The 26,214-nt window shown below is 36.8% G+C and overlaps 2 protein-coding genes across 4 annotated transcripts in view; both read right to left on the bottom strand.

Moving 5' to 3' along the window:
• The window catches only part of HGD (homogentisate 1,2-dioxygenase), a 54,717-nt gene extending 50,970 nt beyond the window's left edge, over positions 1 to 3,747 (bottom strand). Inside the window, exon 1 of the mRNA XM_025375605.1 lies at positions 3,273 to 3,747. Coding sequence (XP_025231390.1) covers positions 3,273 to 3,287 — 15 coding nt within the window. The 5' untranslated portion in view covers positions 3,288 to 3,747. The remainder of the gene's footprint in view (positions 1 to 3,272) is intronic.
• Positions 3,748 to 6,968: 3,221 nt separating this feature from the next.
• RABL3 (RAB, member of RAS oncogene family like 3) overlaps positions 6,969 to 26,214 on the bottom strand; it is a 38,851-nt gene continuing 19,605 nt past the window's right edge. The window contains exons 4-9 of one of the 3 annotated variants that reach the window (XM_025377865.1): positions 23,907 to 24,021; positions 16,671 to 16,821; positions 12,411 to 12,482; positions 8,853 to 8,891; positions 8,464 to 8,505; positions 7,827 to 8,287 (exon numbers count right to left, since the gene is read on the bottom strand). In XM_025377865.1, the coding sequence (XP_025233650.1) occupies positions 8,222 to 8,287; positions 8,464 to 8,505; positions 8,853 to 8,891; positions 12,411 to 12,482; positions 16,671 to 16,821; positions 23,907 to 24,021 (485 nt within the window). In that variant the 3' untranslated portion in view covers positions 7,827 to 8,221. Of the gene's footprint in view, positions 8,288 to 8,463; positions 8,506 to 8,852; positions 8,892 to 12,410; positions 12,483 to 16,670; positions 16,822 to 23,906; positions 24,022 to 26,214 lie in introns of all 3 variants that reach the window. The other 2 variants (XM_025377866.1, XM_025377868.1) reach the window with 2 other exon arrangements.

Here is a 26,214-nt window from a genome sequence, read left to right on the forward strand (position 1 = left end):
CAAAGGCATCTGAATTAAGGAAGCAGTATTCGCAGCTGCTTTCTCCAGACATTGAGCTCAAGGACAGAATCTGAACTCTGCTTTTATCAGCTGCGAAAATCCAAGCATTCATTTCCAGCTGGTTCAGTGCCTATGTAAAAGTATATTGGGTACAAAAATAAGACTAAAAACCTAACATTAAGCAAGTGTGTTTGTATGTTTTCTACAGTTCAGATTTCTGAATAATTTGATCCGACAGAAAAATATGATTTCATTTCAAGAGAATTATATGCATACTTTCTAAATGCAAGAATAAATTTCTGAGCTCCATGTGACTTTAGTACCATCAGTTCTTTGGCAGCTTACCAGTATACAGCTTTTTAATTCTCACCTGGTCCCCAGGATATGGTTTACTTGTCAGAGTAGTTTTAAGAGGTGCTTTCTCCTGACTCTGATTCTAGGTAACAACTGATGAGATGAACAGATGGTGCACCTCACTTCCTCTTACTGGGCATGAAGGAAAGAGAGAGAAGTCAGAGGAGAGATGAAACTACTGCTACATTTTTTTTTTTTCTGTGGAAAAAGTCTAATATTTCTAGTTAACCTTGATGGGAACATAGAACATAGATTGTAAAGAGAACTTGCAGATTATTGCAGTAGGCTGAATAATGGCTCGCTCTGACAGATACGTATGGCTTAACCCCAAAACCTGTGAATGTTACCTTTTCTAGCCAAACAGACTTTCGCATATAAGATTAAGGAATTTGGGATGGAGAGATATCCTAATTATTTGGGTGTATCCTAAATGTCATCACAAGTGTCATTATAAGAGGGAGGCAAAGGGAGATTTGACTTATAAGAGGAGAAAAGGTGATGTGATTACAAAAGCAGAGAGATACATTTTTTTGAAGACAGAGGAAGAGGCTACAAACCAAGGAATGTCGGTAGCCTCTAGAAGAGGAAACAGAATCCATGGAAAAGGCAGGGAAACACAATCTCTCATAGAGTTTCCAGAAGAAACCAGCCACACTGACACCTCGACTTTACCCCAGTGAAACTGATTTCAGACTTGTGACCTCCACAACTTCAAGATAATAAATTTGTGCTGTTTTAAGCCAATAAATTTGTGGTAATTTTTTACAGCAGCAACAGGAAATCAGTTGTGTAGAATAGCAGGCTCCGTCTCTGGCTAATCATTAGAATCACTCCAGAAGCTTGTTACATACAAACCCAGAGCCAGCAAATCAAGAATTTGGTGGTGGGGTTCAGAGCCTGAATGTTAAGCAAGCTCTTTGTTTCAGAAATGAGGAAACCAAGGTTGGGAGAAGCTAAGCAACTTACTCAGATACACAGGGTATTTCATTTTAAATTTAATTTTATTATTGTATCTTTTGAATTTTCTTCCCCTAGCTGTACTTTTGTGTAAATGTGATTTCATTTATGGCTTTGTGTTGACATATTCATTAAAATGAAGAAATAAAAGATGAGAAACAGTTTAAACATTATGTAATGTTTATTGAGTAGAATGAATATGATGCAATCCGGTTTTCTGTGCTCGGATTCCTGACCTCTGGAGTTAACCTTTCCTTGTAAAGATTAGACAGCAGGCAGGGAAGAATGCCTTTGAAACTGAGAGCAAAGACTGGCATGCAATTTACATTGATGTCCTGGTGCTGTGCATAATAAGTTGCTTAAACATGACAGCAGGATAAGATTTTATATATAATTTATTTATAAATGGTAAAGATGTTTCCAACCCCTGCTGAACTTCCTCATAGAATGTTCATCAGAAAACAAAGTTTCTATCTACTCTTTCTTCCAAGACTTCAACTCCTACCATTGACATCATGACTCTCAGTTCTATTCCCCTTGCCCTGCCCACTCCCCTGAAATCCAACCACCACCTAGGTATCTCAATTTGGCTGTCCTTCCATCAACTCAAATTTGGCTGACAGAGTTTTGGATTCTAGAGCATGCAGGCATTCTGTATGTGCTGTGCCTTTGCACTCACTCTTTCCTCCAGACCCCATCCTTCTTCACTTGGCCAGTTCCTACTTCTCTCTTAAGATTCAGTTTAGGTACAGGCTCCTTTAGGAAGTTTCTTTTGACTCTTCCTAGCCCAGACTCAGTTCCTCTACTATATTAATCTGCAGTATCATGCACTAGCACAAAATATTTGCTGAATGAAAGAATGAGAGTTAACTTTTAGTCAGGCATAAAGATAAAAAACCAAAGTCTTTCACTCTGGTGTTGAGTGTTTTCAGGATTCCTACCAAATAGGAAGGTGTTTGATTCTTCAAACTCAGAAACACCTCCCTTTAACTAATGGATTCTTCAAACTCAGCATCAGTTAGAGGGCATTAGGGCACTTTTCAAACCCTGCATTCTGGGAAGATGTCTGTTGTGGGGTGGTCTGGCCCACTAGGCCTGAGCCAAGGTTCTGGGCAGTTCTGTTCAGTTACACATGCATGTGTTGAGCACTGATGCAAGCCTGGGCTGGGCACTAGGCATGGCTTCAGATATTAGGTACATATTCTGTTTTTCTTGCCTTAAGATAACCAGTCTAGTAGGAGCCACTGAGGCCCCTTTTTGAGCCTAGACTTTGCATTCAAACATACCCTGGTTCTAATCCAGTCATCTATTGGCAGTGACCTTGGGCAAATCATAGTCTCTCCAAGCATTACTTTTCTAACTGAAACAAGAACCTCTCTCTACACCCCAGATTTATTTTGAGGATTATGAGTTAATTCGTAGTTAAAATGCCTAGTGCCTAACAGCATATAACCCACACATACTTTTCAATTGCGCATTACTTAAAAGAAGAATGATTTCCTAGAGGAGGTGCTAGGGCTTCTACTGGCCAAGGGCTGATGGCTGATTCAGAGCCTCAATTAACTAAATAGATTAAGCATATCTAATTGGTCACCGGAAGTGGTCCATGAAGCTGTAGCAATGGGAAGGTGTCAGAGCAGGGGGTGGGAAAGAGACATGGTGAGAAACGTGTGTGTCCGTAGTGGAGGGGAGCTCTTAGGATGTCTACAGATTTCCAAGACAATAATTGAAACGAACAAAGGCAAGGGATGACCAATAAGAGCTTCATTTCTTTCCTTTGTTACCCTTCCCTTGTTCTTCAGCCCCAGCCATGCCCAGACACCACAGTGAAGCCTCTGAACACAGGGGTTTGAACCAGGGCCTCTCCCAGTCTTTTCCAACTCTGATACCCTGGAGTTCTCAGAAGCTTCCATAAATTTTGGCTGAAGAAGGCACAGTAAACTTGCCAGCTGGTTTCTTACCTTTAACTCAGCCATTTTTTCTGTCTTCTATGTATGATGACTTCAGGAAACCCAGGCCCAGAGAATATAAAGCCACAATGCTTCTTTCTCCTTCAAACCACTCTTTGGATATTCTGGTTCCCACTGCTTCACTGCGCTTCACTGGTCAGCGTGTCACTCAAACTAGCTGAAAGAATTGCCTAACTCATACATAGGGACAAAGTCCAGCAAGCTTATTGAACAGGTTACACAAATGCTTTTGGTTTTTACAGTTTGTTCCTAAGTGTTTGCAGAGGCTTCACTCCTCTTCACCTGAGGTACAGATTGACCAATTATTTGTTCCAGTTAAAAACAGGCTTATTTCAAAAGGCAGAGAATTTGAAGCTATCAGGGAAAGGAACTGTGGCAGATAGTGCCTGCTGTGTGTGGTGGAAGATTCTCTGCTCAGTCCTGACTCAGGTTAGGAAGGAACAGGGCAGTGCTGAGTCTCCTGGAGAGCAGTGAGAACACCCCCAGACGTTTACCAGCTGCAGATGTTTACACTGGGGTAAGATGTTTACACACAGCCACCTGAAGACAGGGACCGGGACCAGAATCAGTTTTCTGCAGGTGCTTCCCAGGAATGGGCTCAGGTTCTTGGTTGAATCATTCAGAGCCTGAAACATTTCACTTAGAGCAAACTGAGATGTTTCCTACTGCTCCTTTTAATTTCTTAAAGTACATTTAGTTTTCTTATACATTCTTTAAGAGTTTTGTTTCCTAATGCCTTAATACTTCTAAAACAGACCAAGGGATTACTTTCCAGCCACCTCCTCTATGACTCCCTTGCTCTTCATCTTGGCCGCTCTCCTTGGTCATTGGCAGGTAGCAGCTTCATGACTAGTGGTGTTCAGAAAGGGGAAAACATATACTGAGTGCCTGCTTTTGTTAGATTTTTCCATATCGAATTCCACAAGAACAATCTTGTAAATTAGGCATTATCACAACTCAAATGCCAACAGACGAGGAAGTGTAAATGAATAAAGTAGGCTAGCTGATTTTTCAAGATAAGATGAAGCTCCAATTTTTAAACATTGGCAATTAGAATGAGAGAGAGAGAGAGAGAGAGAGAGAGAGAGAGAGAAAACACCCTGTGGTTGATGGCAAAAATGCCCAAATTCCTCTTGTACACTATCGAAATGAGGACTCAGAAACTCTGATTACGGGAGCAATTAGGAGCTCTTCGCCTCAGTCTGATGTTCCTGCACATCAGTTCCATGAGGTCCATTTTCAGAATGAACAGAAAAACAACAGTGTCAGGGCACCTGGATTATATCATGAATGCCTCAAGTTTGAGGAATTCTAAGAACCCGAGCTAAAGCTAATATGGATCAATTCTTTTGGAAATAGCTTTTCTTAGAGCACTGTAGGGAAGAAGAGCTTTCTTTCTTCACACATCACTAGGTTCACAAATGAGGCACCTATAACAAAAGACAGATTATTGAGAAAAGCACACAAATTTATTTACCGTAAGTTTTACATGACAGGAATCTTCAGAAATGAAGACACAAAAGAAACAGGAAAACTTGCGTATTTTTATGTACAGTCTCATGCAGAAGTATAATCAGAGGACAAAAGGACATAATCTAATGGTAATAAACTGGAGAACTTAGCAAGTCCTGTTTGTCCACATTCTTCTTGGTGTTTCTGTATCTGTGAGGATATAGGGTACCTATGGAATGAAGGTTTTATGATCTACTTCAGGGGACAGTCACTTAGGTTTTATGGCCTGCTTCAGGGGAGAAGGGGTAAGAGGAAGGTATGAGAAACCTTGCTTCTGCAGTTTTCTCAAATATCAGGGTACAATATTTTGGGGTTGTGTGTCCTGAATCCCATCAACATTAAGATGGAGAGACCAGCCCAAATCTTTAGTTGGATTCCAACTAAGTCTTATCCACCCAAGGGACAGAGGAGTAGTCATAGATACGCCTTCACATCTGGTCACCTTCATTGGTTAGACACTGAAATCACAACAGGAAAAAAAAAAAAAAAAAATCTTTATTGCTACCAACTTGTCCCATCAAGAGAGTAATATATACATATGTAAAGAGATGGAGTCCCACTCTATCATCAGGCTGCTGGAAAGCAGTGGTGCAGTCATGAATCACTGCAGCCTCAAACTCCTAGGCTCAAGTGATCCTTCTGCCTCAGTCTCCTAGAGTGCTGGGATTATAGGCGTGAGCCAGCACCCAGCCAATTACACTTTTTAAAAAATATTTTGACATTTATACTTGTTTATTATCTAAAAGCATTTTTTACCAATAGTTCTCAAGAAGTCCTAGCAAAAATTATGCTTCATGCTTTTTTGAAGAACTCTAGCTAATAACATTCATTTGTGCAAAAGCCTTATTATGCTGCTGCTAATAATTTAAACAAATTTACCTTAGATTATTAAAAACTATTTTTTTCTTAGAAAACCATAATTCAAGGAATCAAGCTTGGCTGCAGAAAGAAATAGAGTTGAGGAATACTGTTAATTTTTCCAGATTGACCCTGGAGTCATCAGCAATGGTTTATTTATTTACTTACTTATTTAAGATGGAGTCTCACTGTGTCACCCAGACTGGAGTGCAGTGGCATGATCTTGACTCACTGCAACCTCCACCTCCTGGCTTCAAGTGATTCTCCTGCCTCAGCCTCCCAAGTAGCTGGGATTACAGGTGTGTGCCACCAGGCCTGGCTAATTTTTGTATTTTTAGTAGAGACAGTGTTTTGCTATGTTGGCCAGGCTGGTCTCAAACTCCTGATCTCAAGTGATCCACCCACCTTGGCCTCCCAAAGTGTTGGGATTACAGGGGTGAGCCACCGCACCTGGCCTATTTTTATTTTTTAAATAAGATAGAAAATAAAAAAATCAGGGTGAATTTTTTTTTAAATTAAAAGAAAGAGGAAGAAAGCATAGGGAAGGAAGGCATTTGATTTATTTCTTAAAGGAGAAATACAAAGAGCTTTAGTTGGGTTAGGTCTCTGTGTAGCATTTCGTTTCCACTTCCCAACTCTATAGCCAATCCCACAACACATTTGTGACCAATTCTACACATAGATCATGATCTGCATAGCTTTCCTTTGTGTCAAAAAGAAACCAGGGCTATGTCCTTTCAAAGAGGAAGTAAAGAAAGGCTGGAGAACAGTCTAGCTGATGAAAGCTGCTTTAAAAAAGCCATAAAAAAGGATGAGTTTGTGTCCTTTGTAGGGACATGGATGCAGCTGGAAACCATCATTCTCAGCAAACTATCGCAAGAACAGAAAACCAAACACCGCATGTTCTCACTCATAGGTGGGAACTGAACAATGAGATCACTTGGACTCAGGCAGGGGAACATCACACACTGGGGCCTATCACGGGGAGGGGGGAGGGGGGAGGGATTGCATTGGGAGTTATACCTGATGTAAATGACGAGTTGATGGGTGCTGACGAGTTGATGGGTGCGCACACCAACATGGCACAAGTATACATATGTAACAAACCTGCACGTTATGCACATGTACCCTAGAACTTAAAGTATAATTAAAAAAAAAAAATCCTTTTCCAAATTCTCAAGACTGCCTTTCTAAAAGGACTCTCTAACATTCTTATTTTAATATTCTCTTGCAGCATACCTTGATTTCCAAGGTACTTCTGAAACCTAATTAAAATGGAATAGAAAGTGAATTTGGTGTTTTCTACCTAGGTTTTAAATGAGAAATGAAAACTGTATATTTATTATTATTATTTAAAAGTATGGAGCAAAATCAGGAGTGCAGACCTGCAGCAGAGCCAGAGAGAGAATATGAGTGATAAAGTGTTGAATAAATTGTTTTTAGAAATCAAATTCACATACTAAGGAAGAACTGGGGCAGAGAAGATTAAGCAAGCAAAAAGATAGGTTAAAAAAAGGATGAACAATTATGGACACACACACATACACACACACACACACACACCCCACCCCCAAAAAGCTTTGGAGTGATTATGAAATCCAAGAATCCTAGTTCATAATTCATGTAAATGTGTTGCTGTGGAACTTATTTTTACTTCTCTCCATAAATACATTGTTGACACAAGAATAATATTCTTAGTTTTCTGACTATAGCTAAGGGACATTTCAGGAGTTGACTTTTCCTTAAAAAAAAAATTGAGAGGAGGCTGTACATCTCTCTCATTGCCCTTGCGCAGGTATTAGATTTTGCCCTACCTATTTCCAAACAGAAAGCCTAGACTGCATACAGCAACAACCTTAAGAGTGAGGGAGTTGCCAATTTTTTCACATCATTTTACCAGAATTCTTTTTTTCTGGTATTGCTGTTCTCTATGTATTATTAATTTGTATTTATATTTAACTCTGGCTATCAGTCCACCTCTTCCAGTCACTGAGCCATTTGCAAAGGAGAGAAGAGGAAGCCAAGGGTAGATATTATTAGGCATTCCTGTGTGTGACGAGGGTGGAGACAAATAACACGATCTTGCATCTTTGAAAATGACAAAGATTGTTTGGGGTGGACAACTCAGGGCTGGTTAACAAGGCCTTTTCCCTCAAGAAGGTAAAACAATGGAGATACATTTTTGAAGTACTTAATTAAGCTTTCAGCAATGTGTGGGGAAAAAGTACAGACCCGTAAAAACCCTCCTGTTGTAGGCAAGAGTAAATTTTCTCTGCAGTACACTGTCATTGCTCATTTACTGCATCATTTTGACAACATCTCATATTTCCACAAGGCTTTTACATAATCTATACACAGGGACAGAAAGGTAAGGAACACAGAGAACAGGGACAAAGTTTGGACCTCCCGTGTTGTCACTTCCTATCATTTTTCCATTAAAGGGTGAGGCTGAAGGGTAGCATTTAAGATGATTTCATTAAAAGGCTGTGATGGTAATAACTGAACACAGCAAGAGGAAAGCTGTGAAAAACTGCCACTGCTTGCTCACTCTTCCAAAGGATGAGTGTAACTCAGTCATAATGAAGGCTCTTTAATGTTCCTGCCCCGAATCTTTTCCGATCAGGAAAGCCTGGAATCTGTAGGCAAGAAAGATAATTATATTAAGTCTCAAGCAATAAAAGTTCAAATACTAATAGTAATTTTTCCCTTCTTTTCCATTTCTGTATGGCAGCGTGTTGTTCCTTAAAAAAAAACCAGCTTTCTGAGGTTTTACTCAGAAAGCCACAGATTAAATAATAAAAATAAATTTTACCAAAATGAAAAACATTTGCCAACAAATTGGTGATAGTGTCATCTAAATCAGAAAGAATGAAGGTAAATCTCATAATACCTACTAGACTTTTATATAAATTATTTGTATTGTGACAGACCCTGAATGTATACTCTTGGAGTCCCAAGCAAATTATTTTCTTCTTCTATTTTATAACACAATCTTATTTCTAGATTATTCTTGTTTCCTAGATCCTTATTTTCTCTTTGTTCTGATTTTCCCCTTTTGTATTTAACAGGATAGAAGGAAATCAGTTGCTTGTGCCTACAAAGGGCTTTTCCCAACTTTTTAAAACTACTTCTGAACTTAAATTTGGAAATCACCTATCTAAATTTAAGAATCTATTTTATCAAGAAAAGATAGATACCAACCTGATTACCTTCTCTTAAAAAGTATCTCTTCTCTATGACCTGTGAAAAACAAAGATTTTAAAAGCTTAGCACACATACCTTCAAAAAGTGGCTAACTGAAACAACCACTAATGGTACTAAAAGGAATATATCCAAACTAAGAATCTTTTCCACAGCAGTAGACATGTAGTAGAGTGAGCTAAAAATCTGGTGTTAATTAGATCAGAACTGTGGGAGTATTTCCATAGAAGCCTGCCTCATTCCAAAACGCATTAATGATAGATCAAAAAATAAATAAATAACAAAAACTAAATAATGACAGAATGACATAAGAACCCATGCAATTCTTAGAGTATGGCAGCAAATCTAAGTTTCCTAGCAGTCAGTCCCAAAAGGTACTACCCAGAATCCATAAGATAAAAAAAGCACTTGCCTGCTACAATAGTCTTGTCTATTTCTTAAAGAGGGGACTGTTTAACATAGCAAACCACCACATCCCTATAGTAAGTGGTGAAAAATTCTATATGTCCTCAATATAGACAGATGACACAACATCAAAAGCAGTCTAATGACTGTTGTAGAAAAAACAAGTTCAAGCAGTAGATGTACCTGCACAAATTCATCACCATTATTGAAAAGAAACCCTCAAAATATATGTTCAAATGTAATGAGTTTAAGAACACCATATTTTCATTTTTTTTCCCCAAACTGCTGTGAACACTAAAGAGCACTATGTTTTCAGATGATGAAAAACAGTTTCAAGAAAAATAAATTCCGTTCTGACACTTCAAAAACTGCAGTGGTTACAGAGGAAGTATTATAAATGTCTCTGATTTAGGATGGCTTGACTACGATTTTTTGACTTTATGGTGGTGTGAAAGCAACATGCACTCAGTAGAAACTGTACTTTGAGTGCCCATACAATAGGCATTTTTTTCACTTTCAGTATAGTATTCAATAAATTACACGAGTCATTCACAACTTTTTAATAAAATAGGCTTGTGTTAGATGATTCTGCCCAACTGTAGGCTAACGTAAGTGTTCTGAGCATGTTTAAGGAAGGCTAGGCTAAGCTCTGATGCTTGGTAAGTTAGGTGTAATCAATGTATTTTTGACTAACAACATTTCCAATTTACATGGGGTTTACTGAAATATAACCCTATCGCAAGTTGAGGAGTATCTGTATTTCCTTTACACAGACCTGCTGTGATAAGAAAAGTTAATCGGATAATGATACAGATCAGCTGGAGATGAACTCTAAGACATTCAAATCTGAAATTACGCAGCTAAGAGTTCCTCTGAATTAGAACAGAGCATGTTCTTCTAAGGCCAAGGCCAGCTTGCTCTCTCTGGTACGACAGCGATTCATTCAGATTCTTGCTGTCTTAAAGACTATGGCTAGATTATTTTAGCCACAAGACACCAGGGCAAAGTTGCATTCACTTACCCCAGAGGTAGAAAAGTTGGTTTATCATTAGTGTACATCTTAAAACAATCCCACAAAAACCAAGAAGGAGACTGATTCCCTTTCCTGTCTATGGCAGGACAGGAAAATCTGATTATTCTGGAGTGTGAGGAGTTACTATTAGAAGGAGTTAGACTTCCTTTTGGAGAAGAAATCTTTTTTTTTTTTTTTTTTTGAGATGGAGTCTTGCTCTGTCACCCAGGCTGCTGGAGGGCGGTGGCACGAACTCGGCTCACTGCAAGCTCCGCCTCCCGGGTTCACGCCATTCTCCTGCCTCAGCCTCCCGAGTAGCTGGGACTACAGGTGCCCACCACCGCGCCCAGCTAATTTTTTGTGTTTTTAGTAGAGATGGGGTTTCACTGTGCTAGCCAGGATGGTCTCAATCTCCTGACCTTGTGATCCGCCCGCCTTGGCCTCCCAAAGTGTTGGGATTACAGGCGTGAGGCACTGTGCCTAGAAGGAGAAGAAATCTTTATGCTAAATTCTGGAAGAACTGATGTATAGAAACTGGGTGAAATTTGGTTGTCAGCTCCTTTGATTTCAGGCAACCACCTCAGTCTGGAGGTCTGGCCAACCTCCTAACCCACATACATTTTGTTGTGATTCAGGCAATAAAAAGAGAAGTTACCTTTTTGGTTTTGGTCATAATTCTTTACCCCTGACTTGCAGCGTGTACTCCTGATTTTTTAAAAAATAAAGCCTTGCCTGACAACTTGGATTTTACCAGTCAATAATCCAGTTTCTCTAGGATGTAATTTAGTATATCTTATTTTTTAATTTTAGAACTAATAAAAATTTAAATTTAAACAACATACTGTGGGATCTTCCCAGGTCAGAGCAGATCTGTAAGATGTTGCTCATAGGGGACAAAATTTTGTATTGATGCGGCCACGGATCTAAACCAAATGGAAATTCTTACATTTTAAGTTTGAAAGCAATGTGGAGAGAAAATCTGGCTCCTTGCAGTGCTGCACAACATTTTTCATGTCATGGCACACGTAGAAAATGCTAATATTTGCACAGCACACTGGGGAAAATGGAAGAGGCTGCCAATCACCCAACCCCCACCCTGAGGGCTCTGGCTGCTCTGAGAATTGAGGGAAATCAGTATCTAGGCACATCTGTACCCTATTTGCCACATACCAGTTAAGAAGTTTTGCAGTGAGGCAAAATTTTCCTAGTGGCCTAATATTAATCGAGGAGGGTACTGGAGCTTATCTAATGCTGACAAAAAGGCCGAATATTAAATCCCAAATTAACTAAACCTGGGGCTTATCTAATGCTGAAGAAAAGGGCCAAATATTAAATCCCTAAACAGTTAAAAGAAAAAAATGATTGCTAAAGAAGAGCTATGGGGAAGATGATCTTCTTAGGAGATGTCACTTAAAAAGAAATATAACACAGGAGTTAACCTTTTTCAATAATACAGGCAGAAAGATCCTATTTTACCTTACTATGCAATGTCAGCATTGGGCAAACAACTTAAACTTGGTCAATACTATGTGCAATGCAGTTGTATGGCCTTGTGAAGGAAAGACAAACAGTGCTCAAATTTACCAGTATGCTGAGTCATTCTACATTTTCCTTCCAGTTGAGGACAATAAAATGATGTTAGCAGAGAGTCAATAATTGGAATGCAAATATTTCTGAGAGGGAAACACTAGGAAATCTAGAAGACGACATTACCTTAAAAGGTAACAGTAACATTTATGTGGAGAATATTAACCGCTGGGAGAGCAAAAAGAACTCAGGGCTTTAAGCAGAATCTCCTCAGTTCAGTGCCTTTATGTGGGTGGGAGGGTGAATAAGTGAAAAAGAGAGCTAGAAAATGGGTAAATAGAAATTATTTTAAGGAGAGGAATTAGATATCTTTTTAAAACCCCCATTTAAATCCAGTAGCTTTTACCCTTTACTTAGAGAACACTGGTGATGGAATAAATATGTCAGCAGGCCTTGGGCAATTATACCAACAGATAAGAGAGACCAAAACAAGTATTAGTCAGGCTGTGAAATTTTGGACAAAAAAAATAAAGGGTCACAGGATTCTACAAAAAAATTTTAAACTCTCATAATATATAAATTAAGTTTAAAAATAACTTAATTGAAGCCATTACCTTATCAAAAAACCTACTGAGCTTGACAGCATTGGAAGAACCTGCAGCTAAGTACCGTGGATTTGTGCAGTCCTAGAAGATAAAACATAAGATCCACAAGTGAAAGTTAGGAAACCCAAGCTCTTTGCTATTCATAACTCATCCTGTTGCACATTTCTATAGGCATAATACTGTTAGGTATAATACTCTCATAAAATATTCAAATAATTTTCAAATTATGGTGCACAAAGCAAGGAGGAAAGTACTAAAGGAAAATACGGTCACTTAATCTTTGTCATTTAAACAATTTTAGAGTATATCAAATCAATGTATTCATCATCAAATAATTCACAGAGGAAGACAAGATTACTAATATTTTACTAATAACAAAACCAAGGTACTAATGGAGTGACCTACCTACATTTACCCTGAAAACCAGAGAGACAGCCATGAAAAACAGTAAGCGTTTCACTTTTGTACTCGTTATTCACCAGTGCTCAACTAATTTAGTACCATGCAGTTCATATGAACTGCAGAAAGCATGAAAATAAGGATTTAGAGGCGCAAAGAACAAACAGAACAATTGCCAAGGATTTCTCTTTGGATGCAAGGTACTACATCTTTTGGTAGGCCACAAAGATATATTATTTTTGGTAATAAACATCTACTACTATCGTTTGATAATAAAGATATATTACTACTCTTGGATGGAAGTTTTTTATAGGGAAAAAAAATGGGCCCAGAAGGGACAGAACGATCTGGAACATTAATCATTACAATAACTTTAAAACCTTAAAAGGCCTACTATTCGATGGAATCCCAGTGTAGCTGTTTTGTTTTTTGCTTGTCACTATTGACTTGTCACCTTGTGAGATAGAGTACTTTGATTTTTACCTGAAATGTACCTAAGACCAAATTATAAGGGCTACCATGTAAGCTCCTTTGCAAGCATGAAATTTTATCTTTTAGCTATACACCCTCTGTGCCCCTAGAAATTACTAAAATTACTGTTGTTACATTTATTCTGTTTTTGTAATCTCCAGGCCCACAGGATTCCTTTCTAATGAAGCCTCCTATTTTATTCATATGCAACATTCCAAGGCTCACATTTTAAATTTTGGCCAGAAATTATAATACATTCTCCAAAACTACAAAAAAGAGAGGCTACAACAAAGTTGTCAAAGATCACAGAGTACTAGAAATCAGGGGTCTTCAAAGCCAGCAAGCTCTAAATCGGAATACCTATTCCAACATTTCTACTCTGTGTAACATTGGTTAGGTAACTAAACCTTTAAATTTGGGCTTACTGATTTGTGGAATGGGGATAACAATATTTTATCTGATGGGATTTTTGTGAAAAATTAAATAATCCATACCTGGATACAGTGGGTAGTAGAACATTAGTCCTTCTTTCTTCAATCTAAGAAAATGCTAGCAGAGTGAATTTTCAAGCACAACAAGCACTTACCATAATAAAGATAATTCCACATATGGATTACATAGACTGAAACATCATTGCACAAACTATGGTATTTGAAATAGTGTTTGAACACATTTCTACAGCAATTGGGGCATATAAGAGACAAACCTTAGACCTGTGGTAGAAACGTTTTATAAAATAGATATTGATTAGCTAGTCATCAGAATGTCAAAAGTTTGAGACAATTCTAAATAGAGCTGAAGTACTATATACAAAAACTAAAGCAAACAAAAACACACCCCCAAAACCTTAATTCTATGGTACCATAATTTCAGGTTGAGCAGCCTAGAGAAACACTATGATTTTTGGGATAAGAAATTTAGAGCTGAAAGAGTCATCTGCCATTTATCATGGCTGAGGGAAAAGTCTGAAAATTAATAGCTCCAAATAGCTTGTCTGAGCTTGAGAAAGGACTATTAACCAGGGAAGATACTTCAATATGATCACTTCAAAGTAAATACATAACAGAGAAAATTTTTTACGGGGTACAATAAGCCTAACAGGATTTTAGAAAATAAGTAATCATTCACCTATTTATAATTTAAACAATTTGCATTTATTCAGGCAGTTATTTATTAACTTTGATTCCACCTTTGATGTATACATTTGTTAATTCTTACTTTTCTACAGTTTCAAGTAAATTTATACAGTAACTGATGTTAGCACTAATATTGTTACATTAGTTTTTATTTGAGGCTTTATATTTAATTGCTGAATCTTTTTGATGGCTCTTTCTTTTTGAAACTCTCATATTCAATCTTCTTCCTCATTTTTTCTTCCCTTCATTCTCCGAACCTCTCCTAGTCTTATTTGTGCTGTGTTCTTGAAGCTGTACACTGATAAAGGCCAAAAACATGTTATATTTGAACTCTTTGGGGACTGTGTGTGCTGAAGTCTCACTAACTGAGTACCTTTACATCTGACTTACAGTTAAAAGAAGGCCTTGGCTTTGTAAGGCAAGTAGGAATAACACACACACACAGACACACACAGACACACAGGCAATTATCACAGAAACCCACAAGCACTAGAAACAGATACATTCTAAAATATATTAAAAGTAAGCACTGGAACAAATTAAGTGTTTTCAATGGTAAATTTCCCTTTGGAAATAATGTTCAAAGTAATCTCAGCACTTCTTCAACAAGAATATTGTATATCTATATAGCAAGAATCCTTTGGAATATCATGGTTCAGTGCTGACTACCTGGGGTATGCCCATCAATATTCCATTGTGGCAGCTGAGAAAAATAAGGGGCTCTCCACTGCAAAGCAGAATGTAAAAAACAATGGAATGATAGGCAGAAGCTGGGGGTAGAGGTGGGGCTGAACCAAGCAGTGTTCACAAACGTTGATTCACAGAACAAGGCATCAGAATCACCTGAGTTATTTGTTAGAACTACAGATTCCTGGTCCTCCTGCCAGGCTTTATGAATAAAAAGCTCCAGCTGTGGGGCAGTTATTCAAAATTTTTCATAGGTACTATTGGTAATATAAATACACAATCCGATTTGGGTAACTGTTGGTCTAGATGATTTCTACGAGATTTTTCAGCCGCCAAATTCTCAAGGTGAGTTGAAGGATTAATTAAGTGGAAAAGAGGCTTAACTGTAGAGCACAGGCTCTGAATCTGAATACCCCATTTGACCTGGGTAACCTTCCTTGGTCTTGTTACCTCTCTCCTTCTTGTCTTCATCATTAAGAAGAGGACAGTAATAGTATCTGTCTTATAGAGTTGATTGTGAAGATGATGTATGTGAGATCATATATGTAAATAACTAAAACAGTTTTCAACCCCTAAGTGCTCAACAAATGTTGGTCACTAGTACTATTACACCACCACCACTGCATTTCTGGAATGCCAGTGCACAGTTGCAGAAATCCTATTTGTGAACAACAACATGACCATGACTGAAGTTGCTGGCCAGGATCTTTTTCTGGGATCCTAACAGGCTTACATGACAACCATTTCTTAGCTTTTTTAAGCACTCAGTTCTAATTGAGCTAGTTATCTTATCAAGGGACTCAATCCTCTATATATGCATAAGTGTACATAAATTAGTCCTTATGAAGCACTCCTAGTTTAAAGTTTATAATTTTTTCATGTATCTGTTAGGTTGCCCTTTAAGGTAAAATTTGTAGTTTAAGAAGCTAAGAGGCTTTTTACAAGCAATAATAATAAACTTATAATGCCACTTTAATCAATTTATTTTAATTTTGGTGTGATTTTTAAAAACTTTCTCAAGAAAAAGTCCATGGACCAGGTGCAGTGGCTCACGCCTGTAATCCCAGCACTTTGGGAGGTCAAGGTGGGCAAATCCCTGGCAGTCAGGAGTTCAAGACTAGCCTGGGCAACATGGCAAAACCCCATCACTACTAAAAATATTTTAAAAATTAGCTGGACATGGTGGTATATGCCTGTAATCCCAGCTACTCAGGTGGCCTAGGCATGATAATTGCTTGAACCCAGTAGGTAGAGTTTGCAGCAAGCTGAGATCACGCCACTGCACTCCAGTCTGGGCGACAGAGCGAGACTGTCTCAAAAAAAGAAGCCCATGATTTAAATTATTCATAGAATAAAGTTGGAACATTCCAACAGATCAACATAAAAGGCTGAAGTGACTGTGCACATCTCTCAGTCTAGATATGTTGATTCCAATCTTGACTACATTTTGGACTAGAATCCAAAAAGCCTGATTTCAAGTATAAAGTTTCTTTCACTAGAATATATAATTTGAACATGTCTTTAGTTTTGTCTTTACATGATAATAATACAAGCATGCATTAGTGAAAATACACACCAAATTAATTTCTTCTGGATTGAAATCCTCAGCCAGGAAAGCAGTCCTAGTTAAAACTTCATGGCGCTTTGTTTCATGAATCTGGTCCAGCTTAGTCCCTATTACCAACAGCGGTATTTGGTTATCAGCAAACTGTTCTCGATCATAATCCCTGTGATAAATAATAATGAAGAGGTGAAGAGAATTTACCTTTCTGATGTAGATGTGTAATATTTAAATGCAACTAACTTAAACTATTTTACTGAAAATTAACTGATTTTTGCTGCCTTCACCTATAAATCCACTTTCCTTCCAACTTCTTCCATCTACTTGTTCTTTTATCAATCCATCCTCATCATCTATCAAATTCCAGCTATTCATCTAACTTCTCAAAATTTGGTCCCATGTTTTTATTGAATGTTGAATAATACTGAATAATTGAACAACTAAGTGCCCATCAAGTATATTATAGTCAGTGGACCTGACTTCCAATGTAGCTCTGTCTTCTAAGGCTAACATAACAACTCAGGAATGTTTCAGAGTAGAAGCAGAGAGTGGATTTAAGTCTCTGTGTAGCGAAAACCCAAAAGCCTAGCATAGTGTGCTGCAAGACAAAATGGCAAGCTTCTTGGGTGCCTTTTGGGGTATGCATTAACTCTGTATCTACAATACACATTTCTGTCTGAATAGTAAAGAAATAAGAAGAATAAGAAAATAGAAATAAGGAAGCTGAAACCCAGAATAAATCAAATATAGGTGATACTATAGCCTGAGAAAGGTGGGTTAAACACATGGAAATGGAAGGAAACAGCTGAAATGCAAAATGAATAGTAAAAGGAAAGAACTTAGTACCAAGTAGTTGTTTCCTGAAATGAGAGCCATGGGAGATAGAGGACGGGCAATAAGAATCACTTAGGGTTAGTGGCCTTGGATCACTGGCTATTATAATCCTTATTTTTTAAAAAAATTATTTATCCAAAGAACAGAGTGGTGATGTAAATTAAACTTTTCATTACTGAAAAGAACACAGAGGCCATTGCTGTTGAATTAATTTAAATTCTACTCACATATTAGAAATAAAGCAGATTTGGATTTCTGACACGTCATAAGCTCAATTTACAACAGTCAGCAAAATCTGGTTGTGCACAATTTATGACAGTAAATCAATATTGCATAATCCAATCACTATAACCCAGTTGAGCAAAGCTTTTTTTCTTCCTTTAACACTACCCTTTCTTTCTCTTAGAGAAATTCTAAATTGGGGTAGGGGGCAAAGTTACTAAGTATTTATGTCCTTCACAATAATCTTACAGAGCCTCAACAAACTGTTCAGCCTCAGAACACAACTGTTTTAAATATATAACCTCCCATCTCACAAAAATATTACCATTCTATTTATTGCATCAAAGTCAACAATAGCATGATCAAGACCTTTGATTATTCATACCAACAGCAACCCTAATTAAAGAGACATGGTTCAAAGCTGCAATTCGCTTTGTTAGGGAATAAAGTTTTGAGCGTGTCTTTTGTTTAGGACTGTTTCCTTCTGTCTCACATACAAATTTTTGCATATCTTCTATCAAATACCATCTTTGATGTACATACATCTCTCACATAGTCTTGCACAATTCCTTGCACATTGACACATATAAAGCATACATATATAGTTTGCTCTCTTATTTCTCTTTTTAGGTTTCCTTTTATCTTTTTCATAAAATCTTGCAGCATCCAATTTAAAATTTAATCTTGAAATCTTTTCTGGTAACCTTCTGAAGGACTTTATCATGGATGGATAAGGCTGATAACTCCTTAACATCACAGAGAGACACACAGCCAGGTATCATATTATATGCGTAATACTGGGTGGAAAAATAAAGACAAAAAACTTGCATCTTTCAGATCACTATATTTAATTATCACTTTAGAGAAGATTTAGAATTCAGAGAAACAAGGTTAAAAGACAATACAGGGAGACAATCAGCAAATCCAGAATATAGGAAACTGTACAAGACAAACAGCCATCTTCTTCTACAAATAAACTGCTAGGAGGTTGGGAAAAAAACAACTAAGAAGGGAGAACCTAAGATTTGACTCTTAAGAAACGAAATACAATCAGAGGACTTTATTTAGATACTGTTTCAAAAAAATCAACTACAACATTTATGAGACAATTGGGGAAATTAAAATAATATTTGGTTATTAAAGAATTATTATTAAAGTTTTGGCTGTGATAATTATATGCTGTCATGTTAAAAAAAAAAAAGCCCTTATGTTTTGAAGTATATATGGATGAAATGATAGGATGTTTTAACATTTGGTTCAAAATAATCCAGTTGAGAGTGGGAGAAGATAGAAAGTAGGTAGAGATATGGATGAAACAAGACTGGCTATATGTTGATAATTGTTGAAACTAGGTGACAGGTATATGGGAGTTCATTTTCCATTCTTCGTATTTACATACATTTAAAATTTTCTATAATAAAAATTTAAAATTTATTGTGGTAAAAACCACATAACATTTATCTAAATTGTTTAAATATGGCTAAAAACTCAATCTGATATAAAAGATATATATGCTAAGTAGTCTTGCTCCTACCACTGCACCCATCCACCCGTTTCCCCTGGCCCCCTATAGGTTATCATTTTTGTTAGTTTCTTATTTATCTTTTCACTGATTCTTTATCCAAATATAAATACATATTCTTATTTCTTTTCTTTCTTACACAATAGAAGGTATATGATATATATTCTCTGCATTTTGATTTGTTAAACCTAATAATGTACCCTTTGTAGATCTTTCTAATTTAGTTCATAGAGATCTTCCTGATTATTTTTCAAATGTTGAATACTACTCCAGTATGTGGATATGTCATTATTTAGTCTATGAATCTTTTGTTGCTCGGACACTAGGGTTGTTTCCAAATCTTTTGATGCTATAAAATAATGCACCAACAAAGCACACCAATGTATTAAGGTTGTTTTATACATTTGCAGGTTTATCTATAGGATCAAAATGAAGCTGTACTGTCAAAATGCAAATGGATACAGAATTTTTACTGAATTCCCTCACACAAATACAGATTTCTTTCTGATATTAATATGCTGTCTCCTAATCCTAAATTTAAAGATAAGTTTCTTAAGTAGAAATTTTAGTAGAAAATAGAGAACAAGCTAGGTTAATGAAGACATCAGTGATGAAAGGAATTGAGATAGGAAACCAGAAATATCAACTAGGCTTTGAAATATAGGTTTTAAATTAGTTGTGCTTATTCTTTATTAGGTATTGCAGGAATCTACATATATATACTCAAACTTATATTACATTTAGGTTTCACATAACAATTAGACTTCCACACAGAAAACAAAGTCTTTGAAAGACTTGCTTCAATCAAAAAATAGAAAATGGGTTTCTGTTCTAGGTAAGACAGAATAAGCAAACTCTATTTTGTCTTTCCCAGTGAATGCAGCTAAAAAACCTGGACAGGATGCATGAAGTGGCTATTTGAAGACTCTGAAAAATTCATAGTGAGCATCTTGAGGAAGACCGCAATGTGAAGAACCATTGAATTAGCAGTTCCCTTCCATATCCCCTTGTCTGAATGCAACTCAGCTTAAAACTCAGAAGTACGAACAGAAAACTCCAGAAGGTGGCCTGCAGTTCTGGCTCATGAAACAAGAAAGGGGGCTCCCGAATACTTGGAGATAGCGTAGAAATACAATATTTTTCCTTCTGTTGTAAGCCAGCCTCTGAGCAATTTCATGATAGTTGTGGCAAAGGCGGTAACACAAGCAGAATGCTCAAAAGCAACAACAGTCCCCAACCTTGTTGGTACCAGGGACTGGTTTCATGGAAGACAATTTTTCCATGGACAGGTGTTTCAGGATGAAGCTGTTCCACCTCAGATCACCAGGCATTAGGTTCTCATAAGGAGCCTGCAACCTATATCCCTCACAGGCACAGTTCACAATAGGATTCATGCTCCTATGAGAATCTAACGCCTCTGTTGATCTGACAGGAGGTGGTAATGCCCACTAACCTGCCACTCACCTCTCACTGTGTGGCCTGGTTCCTAACAGGCCATGGACCAGGGGTTGGGAACCCCTGCTTATGAGTACAGAGGAAGGGAAATTTTTCCGATTGATAGAACTGTATCTCAAGATGGTGGGGCAAATTCCCATTGCTTTTATTCTTTGTCCTTCTACCACTTGGCCCTGGACATAGGTGCAGTTGTGCAAGTGCATGAGAAAATTTGGCTTGGGGACCAAAAAAGGGAGCCCCACCAAATCACAAAGTATGGCAGAGACTGCAGAGAGGGTGAAGTGTGAGAAAGCAACCCCATGAAGTAGTTAATCAATGCCTGAGCTCATTGTCAAAGCTGTGCATGCATAGATTTTATCCTCCTTAGCATACCAAAGACACTGAAAACTGAAACAACAGAGATAACACCCAAGTCACATACTGGGTGTTGCACAAATATAAAATAAGTGAAACCATATAAAGTATGCTCTTAGATCATGATAAAATTAAGCTAGAAGTCAATAGTAAAGAATAACTTGAAAGCCTCTAAATACATGGAAACTAAATAACACATTTCTAAACAGCCCATGGGAAAATCTCAAGAAGTATTAGAAAATATTGTGAACTAAATGAAAATAAAAGTAAAACATTCAAACATTTGCAGGATGCAGCTAAAGCAGTGTTTAGAGGGAAATTTACAGCATTAAAATGCTTGCATTAGCAAAAATGCAAGGTATCCAATCAGTAATCTAAGAAGCTATAAAGAGAGAACAAAATAAAGCAAAAGCAAGCAATAGGAAAGAAATAAGAGCAGAAATAAATTAAACTCTATACGGAAAAACAATAGAGAAAAATCAATGAAGCCAAAAGTTGCTTCTTTGGAAAAAAAAATCAATACAATTGATAAACCTCTACAAGTCTGACAAGAAAAAGAGACATAAAATACCAAAATCAGAATGAAAAAGGTCATATCACTACAAACCGTGAAACTATCAAAAGGCCAATAAACAAATACTACAAACAACTCTATTGATATAAATTCAAAAATTTAATGAAATAGATGAATTCCTTGAAAATCACAAACTACCAAAACTCATCCAAGATGAAATAGATAACTTGAATAATCCTAATTACTAAAGAAGTTGATTTTGTGGTTAAAAACCTTTCAAATAAGAAACCTCCAGGCCCAGATGGTCTCTTGGTAAATTCTGCCAAACCTTCAAAGAAGAAATAACAACAAATATACGCAATTTCTCCTAAAAAATAGAAGAGGAAGGAATACTTCCAATTCATTCTATGGGGCCAACATTATCCTCACACTAAAACCAGTCAAAGACATTATGAGAACAGAAAACTACACACTAATGCTTGTCATGGATAAAAATCCTGAAGAAAATATTAGCAAATCAAATCCAGCAACATATAAAATGAGTAATATACCATGACCAAGGAACGGAAGGCTGGTTTAATATTTGAAAATCAGTGAATGTAATCCACCAATATTGAAAATCAGTGAACGTAATCCACCATACTAACAGCCGAAAGAAGCAGCCACATGTCCATATCAATTGATGCAGAAAAGGCTTTTGACAGAATTCAGTATCTGTTCATGATATTAATAAAATTATCAGCAAATTAGGGATATCAAGAAATTTTCTCAACCTGATAAATGGTGTCAACCAAAAAACCTAAAGCTTACATCATACTTAATAGTGAAATGACTGCTTTCCCCCTAAGATTGTGAATAACACATAGATATTCACTCTTATCACTCCCAGTTAGTACCCTTTTGGAAGTTGCTGCCAGTGTGATAAGGCAAGAAATAAGACAACAAGCACACAGATTGAAAAGGAAAAAATAAACTTGTCTATGTAGAGCATCCTAAGGATTTTACTAAAAACTCCGGTCACAGGATACAGGTCAGCACTCAAAATCAATTCTGCTTTTTTATACTAGCAATGGACAATTTGAAACTGAAGTTTAAATATACCATTTATGGCCAGGTACAGTGGCTCATGCCTGTAACCCAGCACTTTCAGGTGGATCACCTGAGGTCAGGAGTTCGAGATCAGCCTGGCCAAGATGGTGAAACCCTGTCTCTGCCAAAAATACAAAAATCAGCCAGGTGTAGTGGCACATGCCTGTAATCCCAGCTACTTGGGAGGCTGAGGCACAACTGCTTGAACCTGGGAGACAAAGGTTGCAGTGAACTGAGATCTTGCTACTGCACTCCAGCCTGGGCAACAGAGCAAGGCTCAGTCTCAAAACAAAACAAAACAAAAACCAATTTATAATAGCTTCAAAAATATTAAATAATTTGGTATAAATCTAATAAAACATGCACAGGATTTGTATGATGAAAGCTACAAAATGCTGATAAGAGAAATAAAAGAAGATCTAAATAAATTTAGAGATACATTGTGTTCATGAACTGGAAGATGCAACAGAATAAAGATATTAATTCTCTCCAATGTGATCAATAGGTTTAATGCATTTCTAATAAAAGTCCAACCAAAATTTTTGTCAATATAGACAAGCTGATTCTCAAAATTTATGTGGAAAACAAAACTATAATAGCTAAACAATTATGAAAAAGAATAAAGTAGAAGGAATCATACTGCTCAATTTTAAGACTATAATCAAGACAGTGTAGTACTGGTGAAGGGACAGACACATAGATCAATGGAACAGAACTAGAGTACAGAAATAGACTCATACTAATATGGTCAACTGATTTTTGGCAAAGGAGCAACAGCAATTCAATGGAGAAAGGATATCTTTTCAATAAATGGTGCTGGAAAAATTAGACATTCATATGCAAACATTAACCTCAACCAAAACCTCACATCTTGTACAAAACTAACTTAAAACAGATCATGAATCTAAATGTAAACTTACAAAACTTAAAATGTTTTATATAAATGGTTTACTATAAAAATGTAAAACCATACAATCTGTAGAGGAAAACATAAGAGAAAACCTGCATCATCTAGGATTAGGCAAAGAGTTCTTAGACATGATATCAAAAGCACAATCCATAGAAGAAAAAAAGAGTAATCAGACTTCATCAAAATTAAAACTATTGCTTTGTGAAAGATACTGTTAAAAGGAAAAGATAATCTATACACTGAAAGAAAAATCTTTGCAAATCAAACATCTTACAAAGTGTTACGCAGGGGAGTACATTCCTGTGATTGCTGCAACCTTTCAAACCAATTGTGAAATAATTCTGGGCTTACCCATTTGTTACCAAGACCCCAGTGGGCACCAAATCCCTGTTGAGAGCTTCCAATGACCAACGACGCAAGTTTTGGGAGGACTTCTTATTTGTTAAGTCGTGTACGAAAATAATACCTAAAATAATCAGAGAAAAAAATGTTAGTCCCTTAACAATTCCTCTTCATTTCACAATTGGCCAAATGAAGCTTAGTAAATAGAAGCATTAGGTTGCTTAATGAATCTAGCATTCTAGTATGACTAACAACTCAGACACAACTATTTTAAAATTTCCTCTACAAATATTTATAAATAATTAGCCATAAACTTTTCTCTGTCAGTTTTATAACTCTTTATTTTACAAGGGCTGACGAAATGCCATTAAACTTTTAGCAGATCTTTACTTCATTCAACACTTCTTGAGTGCCTACTCCATGCCTGTTCCTACTTGTAGAACCACTTCATTAATCAAGAGAATCAAAACTACTTCAAGTACATATGAAATTATTCATCCAAAAAGCTATGTTGTTTCTTCACTGTACATAGTACTGCCATAGATACCAGTACATACATATATTATTTATGCTCATTACTTATACTCATTAAAAATAATACTAAGTAATGAAAATCTACTAAAATAGTACTGATTTGATACAATTGCTATTCTTTAGCTGACAAAATAGTGTCCTGTAGATCACCTGAGGCTAATCTACTCAAATGTCTAATTTTCTAGTTCTTTGAATAATGTTTAGTCATGTAAGCTTCCTACCTGTAAGAGATTTAGTTATGAGAGCAAAAGAAATATGCCACTACAAGAGAGTGGGTGGAGACATTAAATAGTAAAGAAGTATGAATAGTAGAAAGTACATGCACGGATTTCGATAGACTGAGAAAAATAACAAAATGTAATGAGGCCCAGAAATACAATAAAATACAACTGAAGAGAATCAATTAAAATCCTAGATAGAAAGGTAAATCCGGGAATTAATTATTACAGCAAGATATAGACAAAAGAGGAAAACCTTTGATGCCCACTAGAATTTAGGATATCATCTTATGGTCAAAACACTATAGGTTTCAAACTCCCAACCCTTTTCTATATTACCCAGATTGTGAATAGGACATGAAACCAATGATCCCTCCATCTTCAAGAGGTGGTATGTGTCAATTTGAAAAAGAAAAGCAGAAGAGGTAGAATTAGCTGGCTTCTACAGTTTTTACAGCCATCTGTGTAACTAAAGGGCTTGTACAAGCTATAGTTGAGTTGTTTCAGCCAGCTTAGATAAACCTGCATCTCTTCTGGTGTCTGAAACTAATAGAGATCAGACACTTGCCCTAATACCCAATTGTACCCACTCTTCCTTCCTCAATGAGGGGTTTCAATCAGCATCAATGGCATAGATTTAAAAAAAGGAATAAAGAACTACCATTAAAGACCACAGCTAATATTTATTCAGTACTTATGTGCCAAATACTGTGCTTTACATGTGTTACCTAATTTAATTTTCAGAACAGTCCTATGAAGCAAGAATTATTATTATCTTTATACACAAGAGAAAACTGAAGTTCAGAGAAGTTGAGTAACTTGCCCTTGGGCACATGGTAAGTCAGAATTTGCACACAGGTAATCTGACAGTAAAGACATAAAGACTAGTGGTAAGCAGAATAAAATCTCATTTTAGGGCAAACAACTGGCATATATTTTCTGCCTTTCCTTTTCCCCAGGTTATAAACATGGCAAAACTACAGGTGAGAATTTTGGACGGGGGAGTGAAAGGATTACAAAGGCCTAAGTTGGCTATTAGATGGACAGGGAAAACTTTATTGAAGATCTTTAGGTAAGACTTTTGAGCTTTTAAGGGCATTTGAGTACCCTTTTCCCCTATTCTTTCTCTTTCATTTGGGCTAAGAGTTCTTGCTTTGCAGAACATGTGCTAGAAGAATCAAGGCGGGGCTGAGATGAAAGGAGTCAGGGTGATGGCAAATGGTAATATATCTTAATCTTAAGGGAGAGAAGTAAAGACACTTCATTATTTCCTTCTGAGATTACTAGCCTAGGTTATCAGAGAGGGAAGAATGTAGGGTATTAAGGGATGAAAGCTATTGCTAAGAATATGGACTGTGTATTTGGACAGAGTGATCCTTATGTTCGGTTTCTTAGGAAACTAAGGTTGGTAGATGGAATAAAGAACTTTGAGTGCTTCTACTGGGAGGAATGTTCCAGAGCTAAGGTGAAAGAACACAGAAATAGGTTTTTCAATAAATGTGATTTTTTTTTTTTTTTACTTTTAAGAAATGGAAATATATCTCAGTCTTATCTGTAAAATCAAC

This window comes from Theropithecus gelada, chromosome 2 (assembly GCF_003255815.1).
Source record: "Theropithecus gelada isolate Dixy chromosome 2, Tgel_1.0, whole genome shotgun sequence".
NCBI classification, from domain to species: Eukaryota; Metazoa; Chordata; class Mammalia; order Primates; family Cercopithecidae; genus Theropithecus; species Theropithecus gelada.